At 41.3% G+C, this 22,901-nt stretch overlaps 1 protein-coding gene and 1 long non-coding RNA gene across 16 annotated transcripts in view; one reads left to right on the top strand and one right to left on the bottom strand.

The window, feature by feature from the left end:
- Positions 1–15,124, top strand: part of SASH1 (SAM and SH3 domain containing 1) — a gene marked incomplete at its 5' end in the record, with an annotated part of 511,807 nt that extends 496,683 nt beyond the window's left edge. For all 15 annotated transcript variants that reach the window (XM_083830239.1, XM_083830238.1, XM_083830240.1 and 12 more), the window contains 4 exons: positions 971–1,084; positions 7,569–8,704; positions 10,317–10,448; positions 11,297–15,124. In XM_083830239.1, coding sequence (XP_083686365.1) covers positions 971–1,084; positions 7,569–8,704; positions 10,317–10,448; positions 11,297–11,557 — 1,643 coding nt within the window. In that variant the 3' untranslated portion in view covers positions 11,558–15,124. The remainder of the gene's footprint in view (positions 1–970; positions 1,085–7,568; positions 8,705–10,316; positions 10,449–11,296) is intronic.
- Positions 15,125–17,001: 1,877 nt separating this feature from the next.
- On the bottom strand, positions 17,002–22,642 carry LOC310897071. Its single transcript, XR_014582028.1, has 2 exons — positions 18,337–22,642; positions 17,002–17,727 (listed from the first exon to the last, which is right to left on the bottom strand). It is a non-coding gene; the product is annotated as an uncharacterized lncRNA (long non-coding RNA).
- Between the last annotated feature and the right edge of the window lie 259 nt (positions 22,643–22,901).

Genomic DNA, 22,901 nt, shown 5'->3' with positions numbered 1-22,901 from the left:
CTTTTTAGGGACCTTCAATTTTGGTCAAGAACTATTTGATGTGGTGGCTGGAAAGTATAAATTCCGGCTCCAAGTCAGGATGTTGAGCAGAGAGAAATGGGGACCAGACAGCTGGAACCTGGGAGGGGCAGCAGCACTTCTTTCCACTCCATAATTACCTTGCATGTGCTGAGAATAGGAATCAGAAGAACCATTTCTGACATTGTGTTGCCGGGGTGGAGAGGAATGCAGCATAAACTGAGTCCTTGCGTCATGAAGTTTCTTTTCTGTGTCTTCAGCTCCAGATTTAGTTTCTTTACAAGACGTGGTTTCTAACTGAATGCTATGAGTAAGTTCCTGGAATCTGGTCTATGCAGCCTAAACTGGACCACACTCAAGTGTTGGTTCTTTGCACAGATCAAGGAAGGAAGGAAATTTTTACCACCAGTCTCTCCCTTGTCACTTCCCGCTTTCTCAGGAGACATTGCCTAACTTTGCCAGACTGATTCCTGATTCCCGATCCTTCCTCTTGGTCCCATCTGGAAAATAAGTCAGGGTTAGGATTTTTTTTTTCCCTTTTTTTTTTTTTTTTAACTTTATTTGGTTCTCTCAATTCTTTTTGCCTTTTTTTTTTTAATTCTTAGAAAAATCTTTGACACCATAATTTTAAATAAATTTTGGTGGTTGTAAATTGTAGGACTTGTCCCCAAGGCAACTGAGGACACACAGCTCATTCTGCCTTTATTGTGTACAGCAATGTTCCCTGACACTTGTGCTGATGTTGTTGCTTAATCCCGTGCCAAACATGATGAATGCTTACAACAGTGTTTACTACTTTGTGATGGCTGTTCCTAATGCTCACTGTTTTTTAAACATGGATCTGTTGTAGTTGTTATAACAATGAAAATAATGATGTTAGAAATGGAAGGTTGATAAGTTCAACTGGATTCTCTGTTTGTCTCTGTTTTCACTGTATTCTCATTTCCTCTAGGTAACAGTGACCAGTCAGGATCTCAGGAGAAACTTCTCATCGAAGGCCAAGGGCTTAGTGGATGCTCTCCTCGGGATTCAGGCTGCTACGAAAGCAGTGAAAACCTGGAGAATGGTAATAATGTCCTCAAATAGCCTTAAAATCCTTGCAGCCTGTTTTCAGTAGATAACTTAGTACATTTTCTGCTCCTGTGCTAGCTTATGCGAACTACTTCATGCTTGACTTTCTCCCTTGCTCTGGCTGCCTCTTCCCTCTTGATTTGGGCCATTGGTTTTCATTGCTGCTGTTTCTAATTTATTTATTTGCATTGGTAGAAAACATCACGATTCACAAATCATCTGCTATTTTTTTGTGATCATAAGGCAGCAGGTACTCTCACTGCCATTCTTTGTCTTGTCCACTCCCTATCATAGTCTTGCAGCCATGCCTCGTGAGGCTTACGCTACTTACACCCAGAGAGCATTTTGCTAAGGGATCACTGACAATGGAAAAGTATCTGAACTACACTGGGATTAGGCGAATTGCTGCTTAACTTATACAGAAACTGTTTATAAGATAAACAGTTAAAATGCACTGTGGTTTTGGCTGTTTTTTTGTTGTTGTTATTTTTGTTTTCATTTTGCTCAGGTTGCATGTTGCATTCCCATCTGATCAGAGGCCAGGTGCAGAGATTTAGGATTTTTAGTGTATGAACGAGTAGCTAGCAAGTTAACTTAATTGAAAAGCTTGTGAGAAAATAAACTAAAACAAAAGCAAGAACTGCTTATGCTCAGTTCCAACTACCTTGTCTTGCGCATCAATGAAAGGTGATGCGCTGAAAAATTACTGAGATGGATGCTAATCAAGATTACTCTCCCTGTTCTGAAGAAATCAGATTGTTGTGTTGACTGAGGATTGCTTACTTGAGGGATGTAAGCTTGTACACACAAATATTTCATTAGAGATTAAATATTGGAGTGGATTAAACTGGTTTGTATTTCACTTGGTGCTTGGCATTATCAGTCCAAGCTTTTGAGTCTTGTTTTGGCCTCAGACTGCCTGGTTTCATCACTAACATCCAGTATAAACAGGAATCCAAGAACAAAATAAACAGAGACGCTGTATGCCCCTTGTAGTAGCCATTTCTCCCATTTAAAATACAAGCTAAAGATCTTTCTCTTAGTATGTGCATTTTCTGTCAGTCTGTCACTCAGAAATAACCATTTATTGAAGAAAATTGCAATTTGCTTTGAAGCTGAATGCCTGAAATTGGCAATATACTAAATTCCTGAAAGCAGAGGGAATTTTCTTCTTGAACATGAATCCTCGTGGAGCAGGCATGCTAGAATGTAATCATAGCTAGATATATGGCATATGTGACAATTTTCTTTCCTTTTTATCTCTAAGTGCCATCATTATGATAGCTATAGCACTGAAGTTAAACTGCTGCCTGTACATTTTCCTTATTTTAACAATATAATAAAATCTTTTGAAAGCAATTGTTATTGCCTGTCTGCTTAGATACTTTTACATTTAAGCTATTATTTTTATCTGAGTTTTGCAGAATGTGAAATACCACTAATGATTTTTATATTGCTTTTCATCTATGGCTTGCTGCATTTCTGTATCATTTTTGCTCACAAATGCATTTAGTGCTTGCTTTGAAAACCATTATGAAAAGAACATTCAGTATGGGAGTCATTCAGAGATTTTGTCAAGGCTGGTTAATCTGAAATGTGCTCCACCTTCTCTGCAAAGTTCATGGACAGTAATGGCTTGCATATATATTGTTTACAAAATACATTGGAGGCTCAACTGTTAAAATAAGGATAATCATTTGTCTAATATAAACATCATAATGTGCAGATCAGCAATAATAAACTGCTTTTCATAAAGAGGAAAATTAAATTATGAGACGAAACCGGCCTTCACATTTCCTGGGGAATGGTTTTGCATAATGTTTTAATGGCCAGTATAGGGCCCTCTTTTAGGCTGATATTGCACCTTTTGGCATCAGTTCAAGATTTCAGAGCTCTTCTTGCAGTTTGGATAAAAATGGCTTGCCACGTATTATGGCAGTGATACAGGTGTATTTCTTTAAGGTACTTCTCTGGATCCCCCTGCAGAAATACTTACATTTCTCATAGGTATCCACAGTGTACTTACAGCAACATTGTGATTTTAATGCAATTTGCAGAGAGCAAGGACTATAAAGTTTGCAACTTACTTGGTTATAGACAGGAAGAAAATAAGAGCAGAAAGCAACCATACAGGATCAGACCATTAGTCCATATAGACCAGTTCTTTGGTTTGAAACAAGGCACAGAGAGATGAACTCTCCTTTAGACTTCTGATAACAGTGCAGTTACTTGAGAAGAGTTTTTCTTGCATGCAGTTGTTGTCTGTCTGAGACACATTTGGAAACCTTATCAGAAATCTAGTTCTTTCAGGAAGCAGCCAAAAGCAAGTAGTTGGGAGAACAGTGTAAGAACAGAGTAAGCATATTTGAGGCTTCCCAAGGTATTCTTGGGGAATTAATCATTTAAGGAGTTAAGGATTCCATAATTTGGTTCAGTTTCCTGGCATTCATCCATTTTCTTCAAACTGTTTCTTTTTATGAACATCCCTGGTCTTCCTTAAAACCTCCGTACTTAGCATTGTCTTTGTATAGACCTCTGTCATACTCCTTCTCAACTTATCTCTTTCCTAGTCTAAGTCCTGTTAATTAGTCATTATAAGTCATTCCATATCTCCGATCAAGCCTGGCTTCTTTGAACCTTTCCCAGTTGTGATGCATGGCTTTTTAAGGAGGGAGGGGCTGTGAAAGGAATAGGAATTGCATATGCAAGGCACAGAGCTGAAGAGGCAGACAAACCATGACTGTATCAGGTGGATAATGATGTTCTCTAATTTGTTCAGGAACTGAAGCCCAAATTTCCATAGTGCCAAGTGAGCATCCAAAGCACTTAAGCATTCACTACTAATTAGTCAGAAGAGGAAGCAACAAAACAGATGGCACATTGTCTGATGTAGGGTGGTTTTCTGCTAGTTTGTATTCATAAAAAAGCAGTGATGTAAGGATTGTCTCAGGTGCCATCATCTTCATTGTGTCAGTAGAGATGTTTGAAATGCACACAGAAATACTGGCACAGAAAGCAACGCCAAAAAGAAGTTAAAGAAATCTGGGATCTATACAGGCCATTGAACATGTTCTGTATCTGGTTTTGAGTTCTTAATTCCCTGAGGGTGATCTTCCACACAGAAAAGGTTTTGAGGGAAACACTCAAAATTTATTGCTGTAGCTCTGGTACCTCTGGAAATATTCCCAAGGAGAATTTTCTTTCTTCTGAGGCAGATGATGACAGAGTATTGCAAGGTTCATTCTGTGTATTCTAACAGCAATAACTATATCATGAGGTGGACACAGCTTTATTTAACAAACACTGCAGCATAACGTTAGACAAAAGGGTAAAGTATGCTTGTAGCTTGAACTGAACCTTCTGTATTGAAAATAATACAAACTTTCTGTTAATTTTGTGTAAGGATCACCTTGGTTATCTTATTTTTCACCCAGACACCTATGTTCTTCTGCACATATATAAATCAGAGATGCAGCTGTGGTTGACAGCACAGTGAAAGGCATTAGACTGCTTACCTATACCAGGGAGTCATAAAAATGAATTATTAGCAAAAATGCTAACATTAAAAAATGTGTTTTAAACCTTAATAGCTATATACTTAAACCAATGTAGGTTTTCTCTTTTTCATTTTCTTTTTTTTTTCTTTTTTTTTTCGAGATGGAAGGGAATGTTACATTTGTAGACATTGCTTATATAGGTCCCCACTTTATAAAAACAACTTAAAAACATACTTAAAAGCCTGTTTTCAGGAAATATGGCCTTCCTTTCTTAATTTCACAAGAGCATAATGAAATTATACCCCTCAGTCAGGAGGAGGGAAGGAATAGGTAGAAAAGGAGAAATCACAGTGGTCATACTGGTACATTGCTCATGACAAATCTATGTAAGAGAAATTATATTCTGAACCCTTGTCCTTTGTACAAAACAGTAGCATTGAAGCATTGATCCCACTGCTTTTTTAAACAATTTTGAAGCAGAGACCTTAAAGATTACATATTCAGTTACTTACTTTGCAGAAAAAAATGCTTTTTTTCCCCTCACTCTCACCACTTCTGTATTTTTTTGTGAATCAGGGCTGGAATGAACTAAAGTTTGCTTTTGCTTTCCTAGATTTTTTATTCTCTTATTTTTTCTGTTTTCTTCCTCCTTTTCCTATTCCCCATTTCTTCTTTTTCTCATCCTCAGGTTACTGCACTTTACACAGACATATCCCAAAGAAACAAAATGATGTTTACTAGATACCATTATAACTTCAGTAAAAGCCTAATATCGCACAGCAGTAGCATTTGTCAGAACTTTTCTTTTAGGTGTTGAGGTACCTCAGTGTGCCTTTCTAAAACCAGTGTAAGCCCTGATGAATATTTCAGGCTGAAAAGAAAGTACACGGATTTTGTTAAGTGAGCTGTGACAGCAAGCCCTAGACAATATGGTGAATCTCTGCCCAAGTCAGACATGTAGTAGCAAATATGAATAATGAACAGAGAACACTCCTTTCCATGCTCACTACATATTGACGTTAGTGCCTGGGGCACTAAAAAATGAATGTAATGTTTCTTAAACATGCCTTTTTAATGTGGTTGTAAGTTATTTTCAGAAGGCAGTGGTCTCACTCCACAAAAAGGTGCAGGTAGTTAAGTTTTTCTACTACTTCTCGAAGTTACCTGAATACAAGGATGTAGTAAAGGGACCAAGTTCATGTGTGATGTGTCTTTATTAGCTTTTTGGGAAAATGGTGATATTTAGCTGGAGCTGAACTGTACAGATTCTGAGAAAGGAGTTCTTGTATGCTTGTATTCATCATTGTGGGCACATGTTGGTTTTAGACAGAATAACCTGGCTGGCATACCAGTAAATGTGGCCAACTCCCTTTTGAGGGGGAATGTTTTCCTTATTTCTCTTTAAAGGTAACCTCAGCCTTCTTTGCTAGTTTTCTGACTACTTTGATTTTAAATTCCTTGAGCAGAGAAAGAGGGAAAGCAAGCTATTTCCCTTTTAGGTTATGCAAGTGCTTTCTTTGAATAACAGAAATTTTGGAAATAGGATATTCCTAAGTAAAACACACACTAGATTTATGTTAGCATTCATATTTAAGGTGAGCAATATATATTATTCAAAAACAAAACATTAAGCTTCTCTTAGGATAAAGTTTTGAAGGCAAACTAAAGAAAGCATCTATTGCTTAAAAGTACACTAGGTTAATTCATTTTGAATGAAGTTAGCACAAGTTCTCAGATCTCTAAGACTAAATGATCCTTTAATTGACAGCAATTAATTAGCTGTTATTATTGGATTTTGGTAGCATTTAGTCAAAGCTTTTTTCTTCCTTTTCTCCACTGGAAAAAGAAGTTCCAAGCTTTAGCTATCTGTCATTGTTTTAGAAAGTTTACTGTAGGTGGGCAAAAGTAACATTGTCACCCAGAAAAAAATAATTATTCAGGATATGCTGTTCGTTCTGAGAGATTGTCTGCTCTGAGACGAATTTACTTCAGTCTTGTAAATATATATATATCTACGCAGCACTGGAGAAATGGCCTTGTATTTCATGCTCATGAATAGAGTAATGAGATCAGAATTTTTCTGTCAAGCAGATTTGATGGACTTCTACACTGTCTTAAAGTATTGGTGCATATCTCATAAAAATATGAAATAAAGCTTACAAAGGACATGTGGTTCATATTGGTTCAAGTCCTCACATCTTAAATCGTTATAATAAAACACCACATTTCTAAGAATTTCCACTCTGATAAAGCATATGGCATGAGAATAACACTAAGATTAGTCACTCTTGAAAATTACTTTTGTAACAATCTCAGTTTCATAGTGTAAGGCCTTTTTCCATAAAACCTTTGTTCCTAAAAGTAACTTTACAAAGGGATTGTTGCAACACCAGTCTTCCTGGAACCTTTTTGCTTTCTGATTTACCATCAAAAATAGTTTGCTGTTTACTTAAGAGATGAAATAACACTATTGACATACATAGTAATAAAATTAAAAAAAAAATCTTTTTTTTTTGAGCATTCCTGCATTTTTAAAGCAATCTAGTAAACTTCATTAGGAGGTGAACATATTTATCAACATCCTAAAGGAATTAGAAGAGTGGAGAAAAATGGCAGAACTTACGAGTTATTTCTGCATGGGGTCAAATCAGTTCATACAACAGGTATAGAGTATCAGGTCTAAGTGCAGGATATATTGTCATTTAAAAAGGTTTAAGTGACCTAGACCTCAAAGCTGTGTAAACAGGGGAGTAGACGGGACAGTAATTATTGTAAAGGTATTTTCCTTACTTGAAAGCAATTATCAGTTCTTCATTAGTAAAGCTGAAACTCAGAAATTCATGTTTAAAATGGCAGTGGGTTCTTGTGCATTTAGAGTTAAAAAATAGTAAGTTACTGTGTTTCAGAGTCATTTAGAAGTGATCCCCTATTAATACACAGGGGATATTTTTTAATGATGAATTGTGATTTATTTCCTTCTAGGTAAAACTCGAAGGACCTGTCATCTGCCCTCAAAATCAGCAAGTGAGCACAGCTTTAAGGACTTCAGCAGAAACCAGCTATCAAATTATCCTACACTCCCACTGACCAAGTCAATAGAAACTCTACAGCAAGGGGAAAAAGAAAGCCGGTTGAGTTGTTCACATTGTGCTCTGAAGAGCTCTGTCAAACCTCCAGCTGTTATGGGTCTGAAGAAGAACCGTAGGAGTTTACCAGTTGCTGTCTGTCGGAGCTATGAAACTCTGGATGGCCCCCAGGGTGTGGATACCTGGCCAAGATCTCACTCCCTGGACGATCTCCAGGGAGAATCCAATACCAACCTACAGGACACTAGCAAGAAAGATTCTTTTCCTCAGGATTCACTGGATATAGCAAAAAAGGCAACTGGATCTGCCCTGCCACCTCAGCCTCATGGGGGCAGTTGTATGGTAGGTGACTTGATGCCTAAGCAAGGTAAGGGAGCTGCCAGTTCTCAGAAGGGAAGAGGTAAGGAGTTGGACTGCTCTGTAATGGAAAGTGCAAGTGGAAAGTCTGTTCCGTTCCCCCTGAAAAACTGTGAAGCTCAGGCTGCCTTGGTGACACATCCTGCAACAAGGACACCTCTTGAAATACAGAATAAGGGCTTTCATGACCTTGCACGGGCTGATTATGCTCCGGTCCTCAAGGGCGGTCTAGAAGCTGAGCAAAAAGGCACAAACGAGGCAAGAATGCAACCAAAAAATCCCTCTCAGCCACCACCTGTCCCTGCCAAAAAATGCCGAGAACGCCTTTCTAACGGATTATATCATCCTCCCGTGACCGCAAGCGGGAACCACTCAAGTCTAGAAGCACCGTGTTTGCCGGTGAAAAAGTCCAGCCCATCTGCTCCCGTTGATTTTCATGGAGTCCCTGTCCATAGGACATCTTCTGAACAGGAGCCCAGTACTCCTCCTAGCCCACTGCCGCCCTGGCTGTCAGAGCTCCCAGAGACTGCTAGTGTTCAGCAGCACGTGATAAAGCTAGGTCCTGCTTCGGCAAGGAAAGTCTCCTGTAGCAGGGGAATGGATCTGGAAATGGTGATAGAAAACAAGTTGCAGTCTGAAGACATTGATCTTACTGAAGAACCATACTCAGACAAGGTAAGCGGAGCACATTGCTTCAGTCTTTTTATTCTACCGGTGTTCCAAGGGCTAGTCTTTTGTTTATCTATCTGTTGGGTTTTTGCAAGTAACCAGCCTAGATAAACCATAAATCATTAAGACTCTAGACATTACATATCTGTGCTTGTCTTTAATATTGAGCCTTCTTCCTAAAATATCTATCTAGATATGTTGTAGAGGGACGGAGATATCAGACTTATTCTGAGTCTTCATCTCTTAAGGCCACCAGTACTGTGGTGGCACCGAGCACAGAACTCTCTTCTTCTGCCACTGTAGGGAAGTGGAGCTGAAGAAGGAAGTCACGTAGATTTCCAAGAAAATCTGAATCGATAGCATAGTGATGAGGACATCATTTTGGGAAGGAAGGAGTCCTAACTTCCAGTCCGTCCTTTGAGGATTGCTTTTTCAGTTTTCTTGGAAGAGTCGTTGGCTAATATGCATGAGCAGTGTTAGAAGGAAGAAAAGAACATGGTAATTTCCCATATCCCAGAAGTATCTTTGTCAGTAAATAAGGCTTGTTCATTTCTTGTTTTTTCTGGACTATCCTCTTCTGCACCCTTCAGAAGCAGAACTGATCCAGCAGCTGACTTGCAGGAATTCTATGCTTCTGACCCCTTTCAAAAGCTGAGGCAAATTTTGACACGTGGTATGTCTCATGCTACAAAGGAGGATGTTACTAAGCTTGTAATAGCCCAAAGCTTTTGATGCCTGGGATACGTTATGATTCAAAACACAGTTGCTGATTGATTCAGAAGTCTTCTGCAGTTAAGTGGTGCCCGGGAGTAGGTGGTCTGGAGCAGTCGGGGAGAACTCTGCACCAGCACAGGATAGGTGGTCCAACTGCAGTGTCAGAGTGCATGGGGAGATGCAAGTAGTAGTTTACCGGTATCCTGTCCCGGTAGGAGATGTATAGAAATCCTTTTTTAAAGAGAACATAGAATAAACATGAACTGAGGAAAGATTATCAGTCCTCGCATGAAGAACAAATTAAATTAGGATAATTGGAAAGAGTAAATCAGAATTTAAGAAATGTTCTTTGACATGAGCTGTGCTGTTACTGGTCTGTCTCTGGCAGACCTTGCCCTGCCGCTGCTGTTGGAGACTTGCTGCATCTGTCACGCAGCCTCCGAAAGAACCAGGGAACAGCTGGGCTGAAGGATCACATCAGTTAACTGATTAAACCAAACCTCATAAAATTATCCAGAGAAACTTACCGTCGTGAAAATGAATTACCGTTCAGTAGCTTATGGGAGTCGAGTTTCATCAGAAAACGGTAACAACATACCCTTTGGGGACACCCCAGTTCAAGTTAAGCAATAGGATTTTTGCTGTTGATTTCAGTGAGACTGGAACTGATCTTAAAGCTCGTAGAAAGGTATGTACTGCTATTTGTTAAAGACACTGCTAAAGATATATACTGCTATTTTTGCACCTCCCCACCATCATGCTTTATAGCAAAGTAAAATTATTTTCGTCAATCTCAAGGAAAAATGCTTCTTGCTCCCATCCCACGCTTCTTTATGTTGATTGATCTGTACTGATACGATTCTTTCACCTGTCCTCTCCTTTGTGGCTGGCTGGGAACATTCAGCATGGTCGCTGTGGCATTCCCGAGGCTTTGGTACAGAGGTACTCAGAAGACTTAGACCAGCCTGTAAAGGATGTCGCCGCAAACATGGACCAAATCCGGGTAAAGCAGCTGAGGAAGCAGCATCGCATGGCAGTAAGTATTTCCTTAAACCCAAGTTTTCTTAATTATGAGCAGACCTTATAAAAAGGACTGACTACTGGTAAAGGGAGGTAGCTGTCAAGTCCTGGTACAAAAATGTTACCTGTGCTCACCCGGCAAGTATGACATACGTAGGGGTACTACAGGGGCAGTAGGTCCCTCCCCCTGTCCCAAGGGAGGACATTTAGTAGTTAAAAGAAGAGTGGATAGCCCTTTATCCTGACCAAATCCCTGGAAAGTCTAAGGAGACTGTTAGCAGGTGTAACAGAGTGTCGCTCACTAAGGATGGTGTGTATTGAACAGCTCAGTGTTGATATCTGAAAGGTTTTGCACCCTTTTTTCATTTTTGCACCCTTTTTTCAATTATCAAAATGTGCCATTTTGCACTCCTCTCCCTAGAAAAAGCAGGAGGGGGAAACAATCAAAAACTTTTATGTCTTTTTATAAAAGAGCTTGGTCTGTCTGAGGAGGTAATAGGCAAAAGTGGTATTCTTTTGCCTTGGATCAACCTGGAATGGATCAGCCCAGGAAGACTTAACACTGGGTATTTTTGAGTGATTTCAAACTAATTCAGAATGGTACGTGACAGTTGCCAAAGCAACGGAATACTGCCCACTGCATCTGCATTGCCAAAATTGTTGCTGTTTCTCCTTCTCTGTGGTGATCTTAGCCTTTCTGCCCACAGCTCACTCTCATACCTACATGCATCCCGTGAGAGGGAGAAGCTGTAACACCTGCTGTTGAATTCTACTGGCTTAGAAGAAGAACAGAAGATGACTTGCAGTAAAACAAGCAGTATGTTTAACGTTAATGTTTTTTCTTTTTTCTTCTCTTCTGCCCAGATTCCAAGTGGAGGGCTCACTGAAATTTGCCGAAAACCTGTCTCCCCAGGACTTATCACTTCTGTATCTGACTGGCTGATTTCCATTGGCCTACCTATGTATTCCAGCCCGCTCACAGAAGCAGGATTCAACACACTGAGCAAAGTGCCTTCTCTGTCACAAACTTACCTTCAAGAAGCTGGCATCACAGAGGAAAGGCACATAAGCAAGCTCCTGGCAGCAGCAAGACTCTTCAAACCTCTTGATCCAGAGGCAATTTAACGTGCTCCCTAGCATGGCATTGCCTGGTCAAGAACCCATTGCTCCTTCCTGCACCGATATTGCCCTAATTACTTCACATAGCTAAAGGGATCGAGGAAGTGGCTCCAAAGGACAGGCAGATATCTTCTTCAAAGGGTATGAAATGTTTCAATTGCTGTCTTTGGCAACCGAAGGAGAAGAGAAGCAACCACCAGGTAACATAGATGTGGTACTTCCCTCCCCCCTCACTCCCTTGTAAAGTATTCTTATTTCATAAAGTGCATAGGGCTGGCCTGAGATCAGACAGTCTCACAGAATTAAGGGACCCTTACATATTTTCCACAAGTTTGTGGAAGTGATACTAATAACAGGCCCCGTTTCTATGTAGAACTCCTTAGGTTGGGGGCCTTCTGTACACCTAGATACCTGGAGTCAAACCTACAGACCTTGTGCAAACCAAGGTGCAAGCCCCAGTAGAAGCTGTTTGGCAAACGCCATTTATTTAGCAGTCTAGAGCTAATCACATACCCCTCCTCCCTGGTCATCTTTGCCGTTGCTTGGTATAGGTCCCAATATGCCACAAAGCCTTTAGCTAGGCCAAAGTCAATGGACTGGAATTAGTTTACAGTATGGTCCATTTCTGTCACTCCAATGCAATTAACCCAAGGAGAGTCAGAAAGCTTCTTTTAATTTGTACAGAACTGAAGTCATTTTTATAACTGCTTTCTAGCAATCTGCTTTTTATTTGCCTTAAAACAAGCTTTTAAGCAGTTACCTAATGTTCACTTACCTGTATTCATGTTTCCCAAGCCTTTTTTCAACCTGTCACTCTTAAGCTGCATTTAGGGTGATATCTAGCTGAAGTAGCTTCTATAAATTGCCTCATCATGACATCTTATGGGTTATAGAGATGCTTTTACAAATGCAGGGTTATGCTAGGTTTTGGTTGTGAGGCTAACTTCTTGTTCACTACGGTCTGCATTTACTGTTCTTACTAAACAGTTCCAAGATATACTGCCTTGTATATATGTAACTGCTTTTCATTTTAATCATATTCTGTGTACTGTGTTATATTGTCAATCATTATGCTGCAGCTTTGACTTGGTATCCTGACCATATCGATTCCAAACAGTGGGTTTCTGCAAATGAAAAATCACTTGTGGGAGATAAAACGCATCAAAAAATCAAATTGTATCCCATAGAAATCATGAGATCCAGTAATTTCATTGCATGGACAAAAAATCCTATATAGTCTTATGAATTACACTGTGATTTTAAAACAGTTGATATCCTTCATGTCTGAGTGTTAATGTTACCTCTCACTGGAAGACAGCATTGTTCTGGCATATGTGGTGAATCATTTTTTCATGATGTAGTAATATTTTTCTGCCTAAATCCATGTAAAACGTTCCATTCATATATGTGGCTAATGACAGATTTTATTTTTCTATATGGGTACACATTTATATACCAAATACAGATTATCATGAATAGCGTATAACTATTTTTTTTTCTTTGGGGTCTATGTATGGTGTATCCTTTAGCTTCTTATAGCACAAGTGCTCCACGGAAGACAGAGCAAGCTTTACTCTGGTAGGCAAAGTGAGATGAAGAAACCTGGGCACAGGCCAGGAAGTGTGACTGTTTCCATTACCAGTTCTGATGTCAACTTACTGTATAAAACCAGACAAGTCACTTCACCGTGTGGTGCCTCAGTTATCCCAGCCTCATATTGAGCTAATTACGCTTACTTGTCCTGATGAAATGCTCTCAGGTTGATGAATGAGAAGTTGTGCTTACTACATGAGTCCTTACTATATGTGGTCCTTACATGGCCAAATTTTAAGTCAGATATATGCATTTTACTACAGATGACAATTAATTTGTCTCCTGGTGGAATTGATAGGTGTTAGGCTTGCTTTCCTAGCTTTAGAGCTGTTGACTGCTGGTATCATCAGCTTTGCATTCTGTCCCCATCAGGAATTACACCATCATGTGAAGGCAACTAATTCACCGGTATAACTTGAAATTGTTTCAAACAAAGTTCCTCCAGATATTTTGCTGCAATGTTGTCCTCAGTGTATAATTGGTGTGTTCTAATATGGCAGCATCAGGAAACATAACAGCATAGATGTTTCACACAGCTGGTGAAATTAAAAAAAAATTAAAAAGACTTTAATAATAATGATTTGTCATTTCCTCTCTGAGGTTTACATGGCAACTATCAGTAAGCAGGAGATGAAAAGAGTATTGAGACTTCCTGGGATTACTGGCAGGGGCCAGAACTGAGGAAAAGTAATTAGACAGCAGCTTCCTTGGAGCAAGGGAGAGCCCAAGCTGGCTATATGCAATAAAAAAAGGAAACATTTCTTCTTGTTGCAGGGAAGGCAACTCACATAATAAAGCCCTCCCATATTAATTACCTCCACTCTTTTAATAACAGAAGAAATACAGGAATAAGCCAAACCTGTGTGCCAAACTCTCTTTGTAACTCCTTGTTTTTAAATGATTTTATAGCCCAGGGAAACCAAATCCCACCCATCCAGGACTAGAGTGAGCAGTCTGAGGTGTGTGAGTTTTAGTAGTTGCTTTGTTTTCCTTTTTAAGACTGTGCTCTGTGGTCTTACTTGAATTATAATTTTAGTTTATATTTTAATCTAAAAAAGCCTTAAGCTTCTCAGTGTTCGAGCTTCCCTGCTGTGGTTTCAGTGACCCGTGGCATTCCCCAAGCAGGTGAGGCGATGCGGTGTGCAGCCGTAACACCTCTTACGTTTCCTCGCAGCCGTTCAGTGCTCTAAGCAAAAGTTTACTCTTTGACTCTTGGGAAGCACAAAAGAAACCTGCCGCTGGAATCCTAACCTGCTCTGCTCAGGCTAATGCTGTTAAGCATCTATCCATTGTGCCGTTGTAACTCAAATAGCTATTTAACAATAGAAGCAGCAAGCCCCAAATATTGCAGAATGCCGTCATAACTATGCGCTTCCATCAGTAACCCTCTACTACTACCCAGGTAGTCCTTGGGCTCTTCGAGGAGCCTGGCTTTAAATGCAAACTGGGAGCACGATCAGAAGCATTAAAACATTGTGTTACTCAAACAGGTCATCATCTCTAAGAGCAGCAACAGTGGTCGATTCACCAAGTCACAGCTGTGCAGTTGTACTGTATTATTTTTAGAATAAATAATACTTTTGGTCCAAGATACTTTTATCTTTAATTGACACCCTCTGGGGAATCAAAACTGTCAAGCAAGTTACGTAACAACTAACAAAGTTGCACTTTCTGTATATGAAATCAATATTTAAATAACTTATTTTTCTCCATTTGCTGTTCTTAAATGATGTAAGTAGCTGTAATATACCAGTACTCAATATGTCCTGCAGTTTGCTTCAACCCAAGAAAGCTGTGTATTGTAAAGAAAAAAAAAAGAAAAAAACAAAATATGAATGTGTAAAGATTATTGTGCTGTTTCATTTAGCAAAAAAAAAAAAAAAAGGTTGACAAAAGGGTTTTCCTGTGTATCAAAACTGTCTATAATTATATGTCATATGTTCATAGATAAAAAGTAAATAAATTTCCTTGGTCTCTCTCTTTTTTTGGTTGTTCTAAATGTAGCTAAAAGATCTACTTACTGGTGTGGTAGCAATGTGCAGCTATTTAATTTCCAATCCCAGGCTTCCTCTCTCCAGCTTACCAAGTCCATAGTTCCTCATGGCGTAAGCGTTCTCCACACATACCTACAGCTGGAAAAAAGCATTAAGAAAAAAAAATATACAAGCCCTGATAATCCGTGACTAGCAGGAGTCCTAAAAATGTGACGGAGTGGAACGTGAATCATCACTGTCTGAACTTCCTTGCCATGGTTTCAGTGAACTCAGCAGTTTCATGAACGGTTGTGGACTCTGCAGTTTATCAGTGTTAACCTGCTGTCCCCCTTCCTTGTCAAAACTCAGTACCCTGAACAGCCCTTGCTATGTTAATGCCTTGAGGAGGTTTGGATCTTTGTCTCTTACATACCTTTAATGTCCAGCTGCTGGGTTTAGGAAGATCTGGATGAGAGGTCTCTGAATTCTCCCCTTGGGAGCTTTTCCAGTTTGCAGTGGAATAATTAAATATTGGTAGAACCAGAGGAAGATACAGGAGCACAACTCGCAGGCGTTACAGCTCTTGCCTGAAAGAAGGGATTTCCAACCTGATTTTTGAATGCAGCTCAATGCCTTTGGGCTGGCGTAGGTGCCTCGTTGCGGAGAGGGTGGCTGTTAGTCCTGAGCAGGTAGGTCATCCCTGCAGTCCGTAAGATGTCAGTGTCCAGGTGGGAGGGCAAAGGAGCCTTAGGACGTGACTTCCTTGCTGCTGACCTAAGTCACTTCCTGCTTAGTGTGTTGGTCTTTGTTGCTCTAATTAAATTTGCTGAGTAATTAATGAGTACGATTAGCAATCTAGCAGTGATATCGAGTCCACTTGGCAACAGTGCACCATACCTAGAAGTTAATCCTGCATGGATCATTGCCCAAAGTGACAAGGGTGGACTGTGCCTGCTAACTTTTGCCATTGCTACCTGTGGAAATGACAAAAGGACAAAACATACCAAAAAATCCATCCTTTGGGTTGGGTCCAGGCAGCTGGATCTTCAGTTCCCCTTAAGCAACGCTCCCATCAGAACTGTACCACGTTGCAAACAGTTCATGGGAATGAGGCAGCATGCAGTAAAAATGTCAAGGATGAACTCTGAATTTTTTCCCCTCTATTCTTATCCTTCGGTTCAGCTGAGGACCAGGCCACTGCTGTGCTTGTGCACCAGAGGGCACTGCTCTGCTGGCTAGGGCAGCGCATTCAAACAGCCTCTAGGGACAGCAGCTGGCTCAAAGACAGGCTGTTTCCAAGAGTCTCTCAAGTAACAAAATAGAAATAAAAACAAAACAAACACTGAACGACATGAAAAGCCAAAGCGCTTGCCATTTCTGCAGCTGGAAGGAGTACTGCTTCCCTTCCAAGACTGCTGTGGTCCAGGATTGCTTTGGGAGCAGCTGAAACACAAAGCCCCTATCTGTTGCTCTCAGCATTTTGCTAGTTTGATCCAAATGTGTGCTAACCACCGTGACCACTGCCAAAAACAACCACAGCCACCCCCCAACACATATGTACCTATCCTCTTATTCTAAACATTCTCTCTTCACAGTGAAGCGTTACATCAGAAAAAAAAAAAAAAGAGAGATATAGAAGAAACATGTTAAAATTCCCTCTACTAATACTTCCAGAAAGAAACTTCATGCCTGAGCAGAAGGTTCACATGTAAACCCCTGCCGCACAGAGGTGTGCTGCCATTCTGGAGCGGCACGGGCTGCACTCGCTTACTGCCATCTCTCTCTCCAGTATGAGAGAATGCTGGAAAGGAGACCAGAAGGCAGTGGAGCTCACATACGGTAGGTCAGTCTTTCAACTTTCAAAAAAAAAATACCAAGGCTGCCTAGAAGAACTGTTTGGTGTGCCTTTTTTTTTAATTATCATCTGTTCCCATGCCCTCATAACAAGACATCTCTTTATTTTGTTAACTAGTCCTAATTTTTTAAAAGCCTCTTGTTCTCAAGTTTCACATTTCAGATAGCATATTCCTTCTTGTACCCACTTGCAGGCCTAGAAGACTAGTGGGGAGGAAGCCTACAGAGAATTGAAATCACCATGGAGAAACTTATTTACCCCCACTACAGCTTGGTCATTTTGGTATTCCCATGCAATGACATTTCTTCATAATATATATGTGTTATTTTTTTTAAGTTGCAAAGAGTTTTTTTTTTTGGTTGGTTGTTTTTTTTGAGTGGCCTTCAAACTTGCACTTCTAACATGACATAAGCCTCAGTTATTGCGAGGTCAGCTTTCCACCTTGTAGCAGAATACAGCAGGTTCGGAGAGAGACAGATTTAGTCCATATCCATTGGTTATGGTGATTCTTAAAGCACTGAACAGGATCTGTTTCAGGCTTGGGTTTTAACACAGTTTATAGTTATATGAGTCCACTGATTGACTGAAACTGTGTATTTTGGCCTGTGCAGTGTTTCCAGCTCATATTCTTGTAAGGATCAGCAGGACGTATTTGTACTATTTGGTTTATTTCATTAAGTTCTTCCATCTCTTGCTCTACAACTTCAAAGTATGAGCATCATAGAAGGTGCTTTGAATGTGAAGCAGTGTGGTTCCTGAAGAGCAGAAAAATGGTTTAGATTAATTCAGTTACACAAATAAGCACTCATCTAATTAAATGAGAGGAGAGACTCTCTCCATTCATTAAGCCTTTTCCCCTCGAGAGAGACTTTCCTAGCCCGCAAGGGCTGGATTAAGAACATCCCTTGGGACCAGTTGCTGCCATGTGAGTTTGCTCCTCCACAGCCTGATAAGAAACTGGGAAAGGATTTCAGGCTGCTTTCTAAAATACATGCACGTCTGAGTCAAAATTTGCCTTTTGGCACACCAAAAACCATGGAATGACTCGAGGCTGCCAAGAACCTTAAGTTTGTTTGTTTGTTTCTTCTTTTTTTGTGTATTTTAGCAATTTGATCAACTGTGTCTTGCTTCAGGAATATGTGAGGTTTCTATAAGAGCCTAGGAGGATTCATACAAGTTAACATTAAAAGCAATGTCACAAACTCATGCTTAATACCTGTCAGAGTGAAGACAGGCCTCCCCTGGAGCAGACAAGCATTTGCAACACACAGTGTTTAACCCAACCACAGGTATTTCGTGCCCAGGAAAAAAACAAACTCATCTGTGCTTGTCTGTATCGATAATAAGCCAAGATTCAGCCTTACTCCTTTTTGCAATCAGCATCTTAGTGTCACGGGGGCAAGAGGGCCAAGGCCAAGGTCCTGCTGAAGTCTGTTCTCCAGCTCATCTTTCAGTGCTTATTTAGGTGTGTGCATGAACAAAAGCAGCCCTCTGACCCCTGGTGCATGTAGCACCACAGGTGTGAATTGTCATGGAGAAACTCCAGCTGCTGTGACCTGATTTGGTGAATGCCTTGTCCGTGCCTCACAAAAAATACCACATTCAAATGGGAACCAGCCAGAGGCCTTCCAAGCTGGTAGCTATCTCTCTCTGCCCATTTTTTCAGGTGTATCTATTTTGCTGACCACTTTTATAAAGTTCTATGAAGTCAAAGTACCATTTGCAGAGGAGAAATTCAGTTAAATCAGGTAAGTGAGAGAAGCATTCAGGACAGATGCACTCGTTAATGCTGAGTAATGTTGCTTTTACTAGAAGCATTTGGGCCTGAGGCACAAACAACAAGAGACCCCGGAGGGCCAGCAGGTACAGGGGATAGTGGTAGGGTTCCCCAGGCAACATCTTCTTGATATACACAAAGTACATCTGGATAAATTTTATTTAGAACAAACTGTAGTGGTCTGTTGGATTGCACCCTGCGGCTTGTGTGAGATTTGCACAGCGCTAGAGTGGGAAGCATTTCTTTTCTTGTACTTGCTTTCTATCGTTTGATTTTTCTCCTTAGCCTCCATTATCATCCCCCTCAGCGTTCCTTCCATACTTCTGTGCAGCCCTGCTTCTGCTGGTGTGCTGGGTTTATGTGGCAAGGTTTTGGCAGTGTGGGGCTGCAGGGGTGGCCTCTGTGAGAAGAATCCAGAAGCTGCCCCATGTTAGATAAGGGCCAGCTCCAGCCAGCTCCAAAGGGATCCACTGCAGCCCAGAGTCAAACCAATAAATGATATTGTTTGTGCCTCTGTGAAAGCAGATTTAAGAGAGGGAAATAAACTGCACAACAGCAGCTTGGAGAGAGGAGTGAGAACATGAGAAAACCAGCCCCACAGGCACCAAGGTCAGGGCAGCAGGAGGGCAGGAGGTGCTCCAGGCACACAGCAGCAGTTCCCCTTTCCCCTGCGGCCTGTGGAGAGGCCCCTGGTGGAGCAGGCTGTCCCCCTGCAGCCCACGGGTCCCACACGGAGCAGATCTCCACGCTGCAGCCCGTGGAGGAGCCCCCGGTGGAGCAGGTGGATGTGGCCTGGAGGAGGCTGCGGCCCATGGAGAGCCCCCGCAGGAGCAGGCCCCGGGCCGGAGCTGCAGCCCGTGGAGAGGAGCCCACGCAGGAGCAGGGGTCTGGGGGGAGCTGCTGCCTGTGGGGGACCCGTGCTGGAGCAGTTTGCTCCTGGGGGATGGACCCCGTGGTACGGAGCCGTGTGGGAGCAGTTCCTGAAGAGCTGCTGCCTGTGGGCAGCCCCCGCAGGCTCAGTTCGGGCAGGACGGCATCCCGTGGGAGGGACCCCACGGGGAGCAGGGGCAGGGAGGGACCCTGAGGGAGCGGCGGAGACAAAGCATCAGGGACTGACCACAGCCCCCATTCCCTGTGCCCCTTGGGGGGGGGAGAAGGTAGAAGAGGGTGGATGGGGGCAAGGTGGTTTTGGTTTGTTTGTTTTTTGTTTGTTTCTCACTGATCTCGCTTGTTAACAATAGGTAATAAATTTTATTCATCTCCCTATGCTGTGTCAGTTTTGCCCATGATGATAATTGTTGAGTGATCTCCCTGTCCTTATCTCAACCCTTGAGCCCTTTCCATTGTATTTTCTCCCCCTTTCCCTTTGAGGAGGGGCAGTGAGAGAGTTGTTGTGGTGGAGCTCAGCTGCCCAGCTGGGTAAAACCACCACAGCTGGGGACGTAATGCTGATGAGCTGTGCCTCTGCTCTTCCTTCATGCCCTCTTCATCTGCAGCTGAATCATACAACCCTGACATCTTCCTGAGCAGTCCAAGCATAAAACAGGAATATTCCTGTCGCTTATTTGCTCTAGTCTCATTAGGAAGACAGGAGAAGGGAAAATGGGTCACCCAGCTCATGGAACAGCTGAGATGGTGGTGAGGACTGCTGGGAGAGAGAGGAGCAAGAGAAGGAAGGGATGGGTAAAGAAACTAGTGGAAAGCTGATAAATGTCATAAAACTAAGAGCAGCATTGCTACCTTCCGGGAATGTAGAGGGTTTCGGAAGTACATTTGTTGTATCTTAGAGAAGTCTGTCCATCAATCTAATGAATCAGTTCTAAACCACATGTTTCAAAGAGGATCTACTTAAAAATATGTGAAGAAGTTAAGGAAAAAAACCTAAGTTCTAGTTTATTTCTAAGTGCTTGTGGCAAATCCTGGCCATTAATCCTCAAAACAGTCATCACATGGCTCAGGACAATTACTACTAGACAAGACACCAGTTTTTCAGAGGTAATGAATACATGCAACCACTTTTCACTTGTTTCAGTAGAGTTTGTAGATTTGCAGCACTTCTGCAAAACACACTGTAGGAAAGGACCCCATTGGCAAATCCTGGTGGCAGAATAAGTTTGATTATGCCAAAGGACAGAAATGTTTGTTTGTTTTAACTTTTATTAAGTATTTCTGTTAGAAGTTTGGATTCTGCAGTTGAGTATGTTTGCCAGATCTTCATTTGATTTAGTTATCAAGCAAAGAGGTACTTGTCAAACTCTGGTAGAATTGATCAGATCTGAAATCATCAGTAATTAGCTTTAATTGAAAATATTTCTATTTCACTTTTCTCCCTACGAGTCTAAATTCCTTGTCAGCATTTGTTGAAGAAGCAGAGACTACCAGAGGAAGTATTAGAGCACACAGTATAAAAGAAACAAGAGAACTTGCTCAACTCTTAGCATGGCAAGCCATTCTTTATTTCTGAGCTCTTATGAGCAGGCTGTCACTAGCTCTAAATCACAACAGTGTCTGATTCATCCTTTCTCACACAGAGGAATGGGAATACAAAGTAGGTTGTTAATTTTTCCAGCCGCGTACTTTCTGCTTGCTGGCTTGACTTTTAAAGAAAGTAGCAGATACAAGGTTTGTCATTGCCATTGTGTTAACTACCTCTAAAGACCGAGGGCTTAAAAATAAATAAATAAATAAAGATGAAATCACACAAAATTAGCAACCCCACACTGGTTGCTCATGAGGCAATTAACCAATATATGGTATGAGTACCTCTGAAGGAAATAGAAACATAGAAACTCACTTAGTGCCTGTTATCTGCATCCCATGCAAACCTAAAGTTTGCCTCCAGCTCCTCTTCGATCCAAAGTAGAATACAAACAGTAATTGATGCTAGTATGAGGCTCTGAAAATGGAAACTGCTCTGCAAGTGCTGCTGCCATTCATCTCTGTTATGGAAATGTCAAATATTTGCCCAAAGGCCCTTTTTGCATCTATCAATCCACACTTTTAGAAGATACAAAACTTCACACTAAATGTATAAATGGAACAATGAATAAAACCTATGTGGTTGGGCAAGATTATTAAATATAAGAAAAATGGAGTTGAATCTCTATTTGTATTTACAGGCACATTTGCTGTAACTTCTTTTCTGTGTCTGTGTACTGAAAAACAATAGAGTTGATCTGCTGTGGAGTATGGTTTTATCACTTGACTAATGCTAGCCAGGTGTTGGTAAGGAATACAATCCGTCTGTTATCAAAACAAGTGGTGCAGTGATTTTATTGGAAATAAGGACATCACTCTTGAGAACTTTCCCAGCAAAAACAGAACAGAGCTTTCCTTCCCCCCATCTCACAAAGAAAATTCGTCAGATGCCCGAGCAGGGACTTACTATGGAGACCAGGACTGCTCTTCTTGGAGGCTGGGACGTCTCTTGTGAGTGACCTGCTCTAGTTCTCACCTGACATGAAGGAAGCTTGTAAAAGTGAGCACAGGGGAGGAAAATGATCGAACCATCAAGTAAAAGGAAAGTTTTAAAAGTATAATTTACTTGGTAAGTCTGTCTTGGAATGGGATATGTTTCATCTTGGTTATACTAAGAGTTGTTCTTGCAAAACTAAGGTAGAAACTAACGGTGTGTCTTACCAAATCTTTGTTACAAAAATGGCCTTCTAAGAGGAAATAGCATATTAGGAATTGGGACTGCTAACTGTGCTTTCCTTTAACGCACTTTAACTGGGGGTGGGAAAGGTATCTAACTGATTGCCTGGACAATGCAAAGAAAATAACTCCTCATGCTTCAAAGATGTCCCTTCTATCACGTGGCCCTTGCTGTCTTCCCTCTCCTTTGCAACTTACTGACTTGTTACGCTTTTTCACACACCCACACCCGCCCGCTCACCCCCTCCCTCCCAGCTCTGCAGGAGGACACCACCGCTCTCACCGAGCCCAAGTTCAGCTGAAGCAGTGGGCAGTGAGGTGAGTGTCCAGGCTACCAGCTGAGGCAGGGACTCCGCCCAAGCTGGGGTATTTTGTGGCTTGGATCTTACAATGACAATCTCAGAAATGGTCCTAGAGCAATGGTAATATGCAGAAAATCACGGGCACATAGGACATGTAGCCATGGTCTGGAAGTAAGTCAAATAGAAGGGAGAATAT

Source organism: Anser anser, assembly GCF_964211835.1.
Source record: "Anser anser genome assembly, chromosome: 3".
NCBI lineage: Eukaryota > Metazoa > Chordata > Aves > Anseriformes > Anatidae > Anser > Anser anser.
This window is presented reverse-complemented; position numbering and strand designations above follow the sequence as displayed.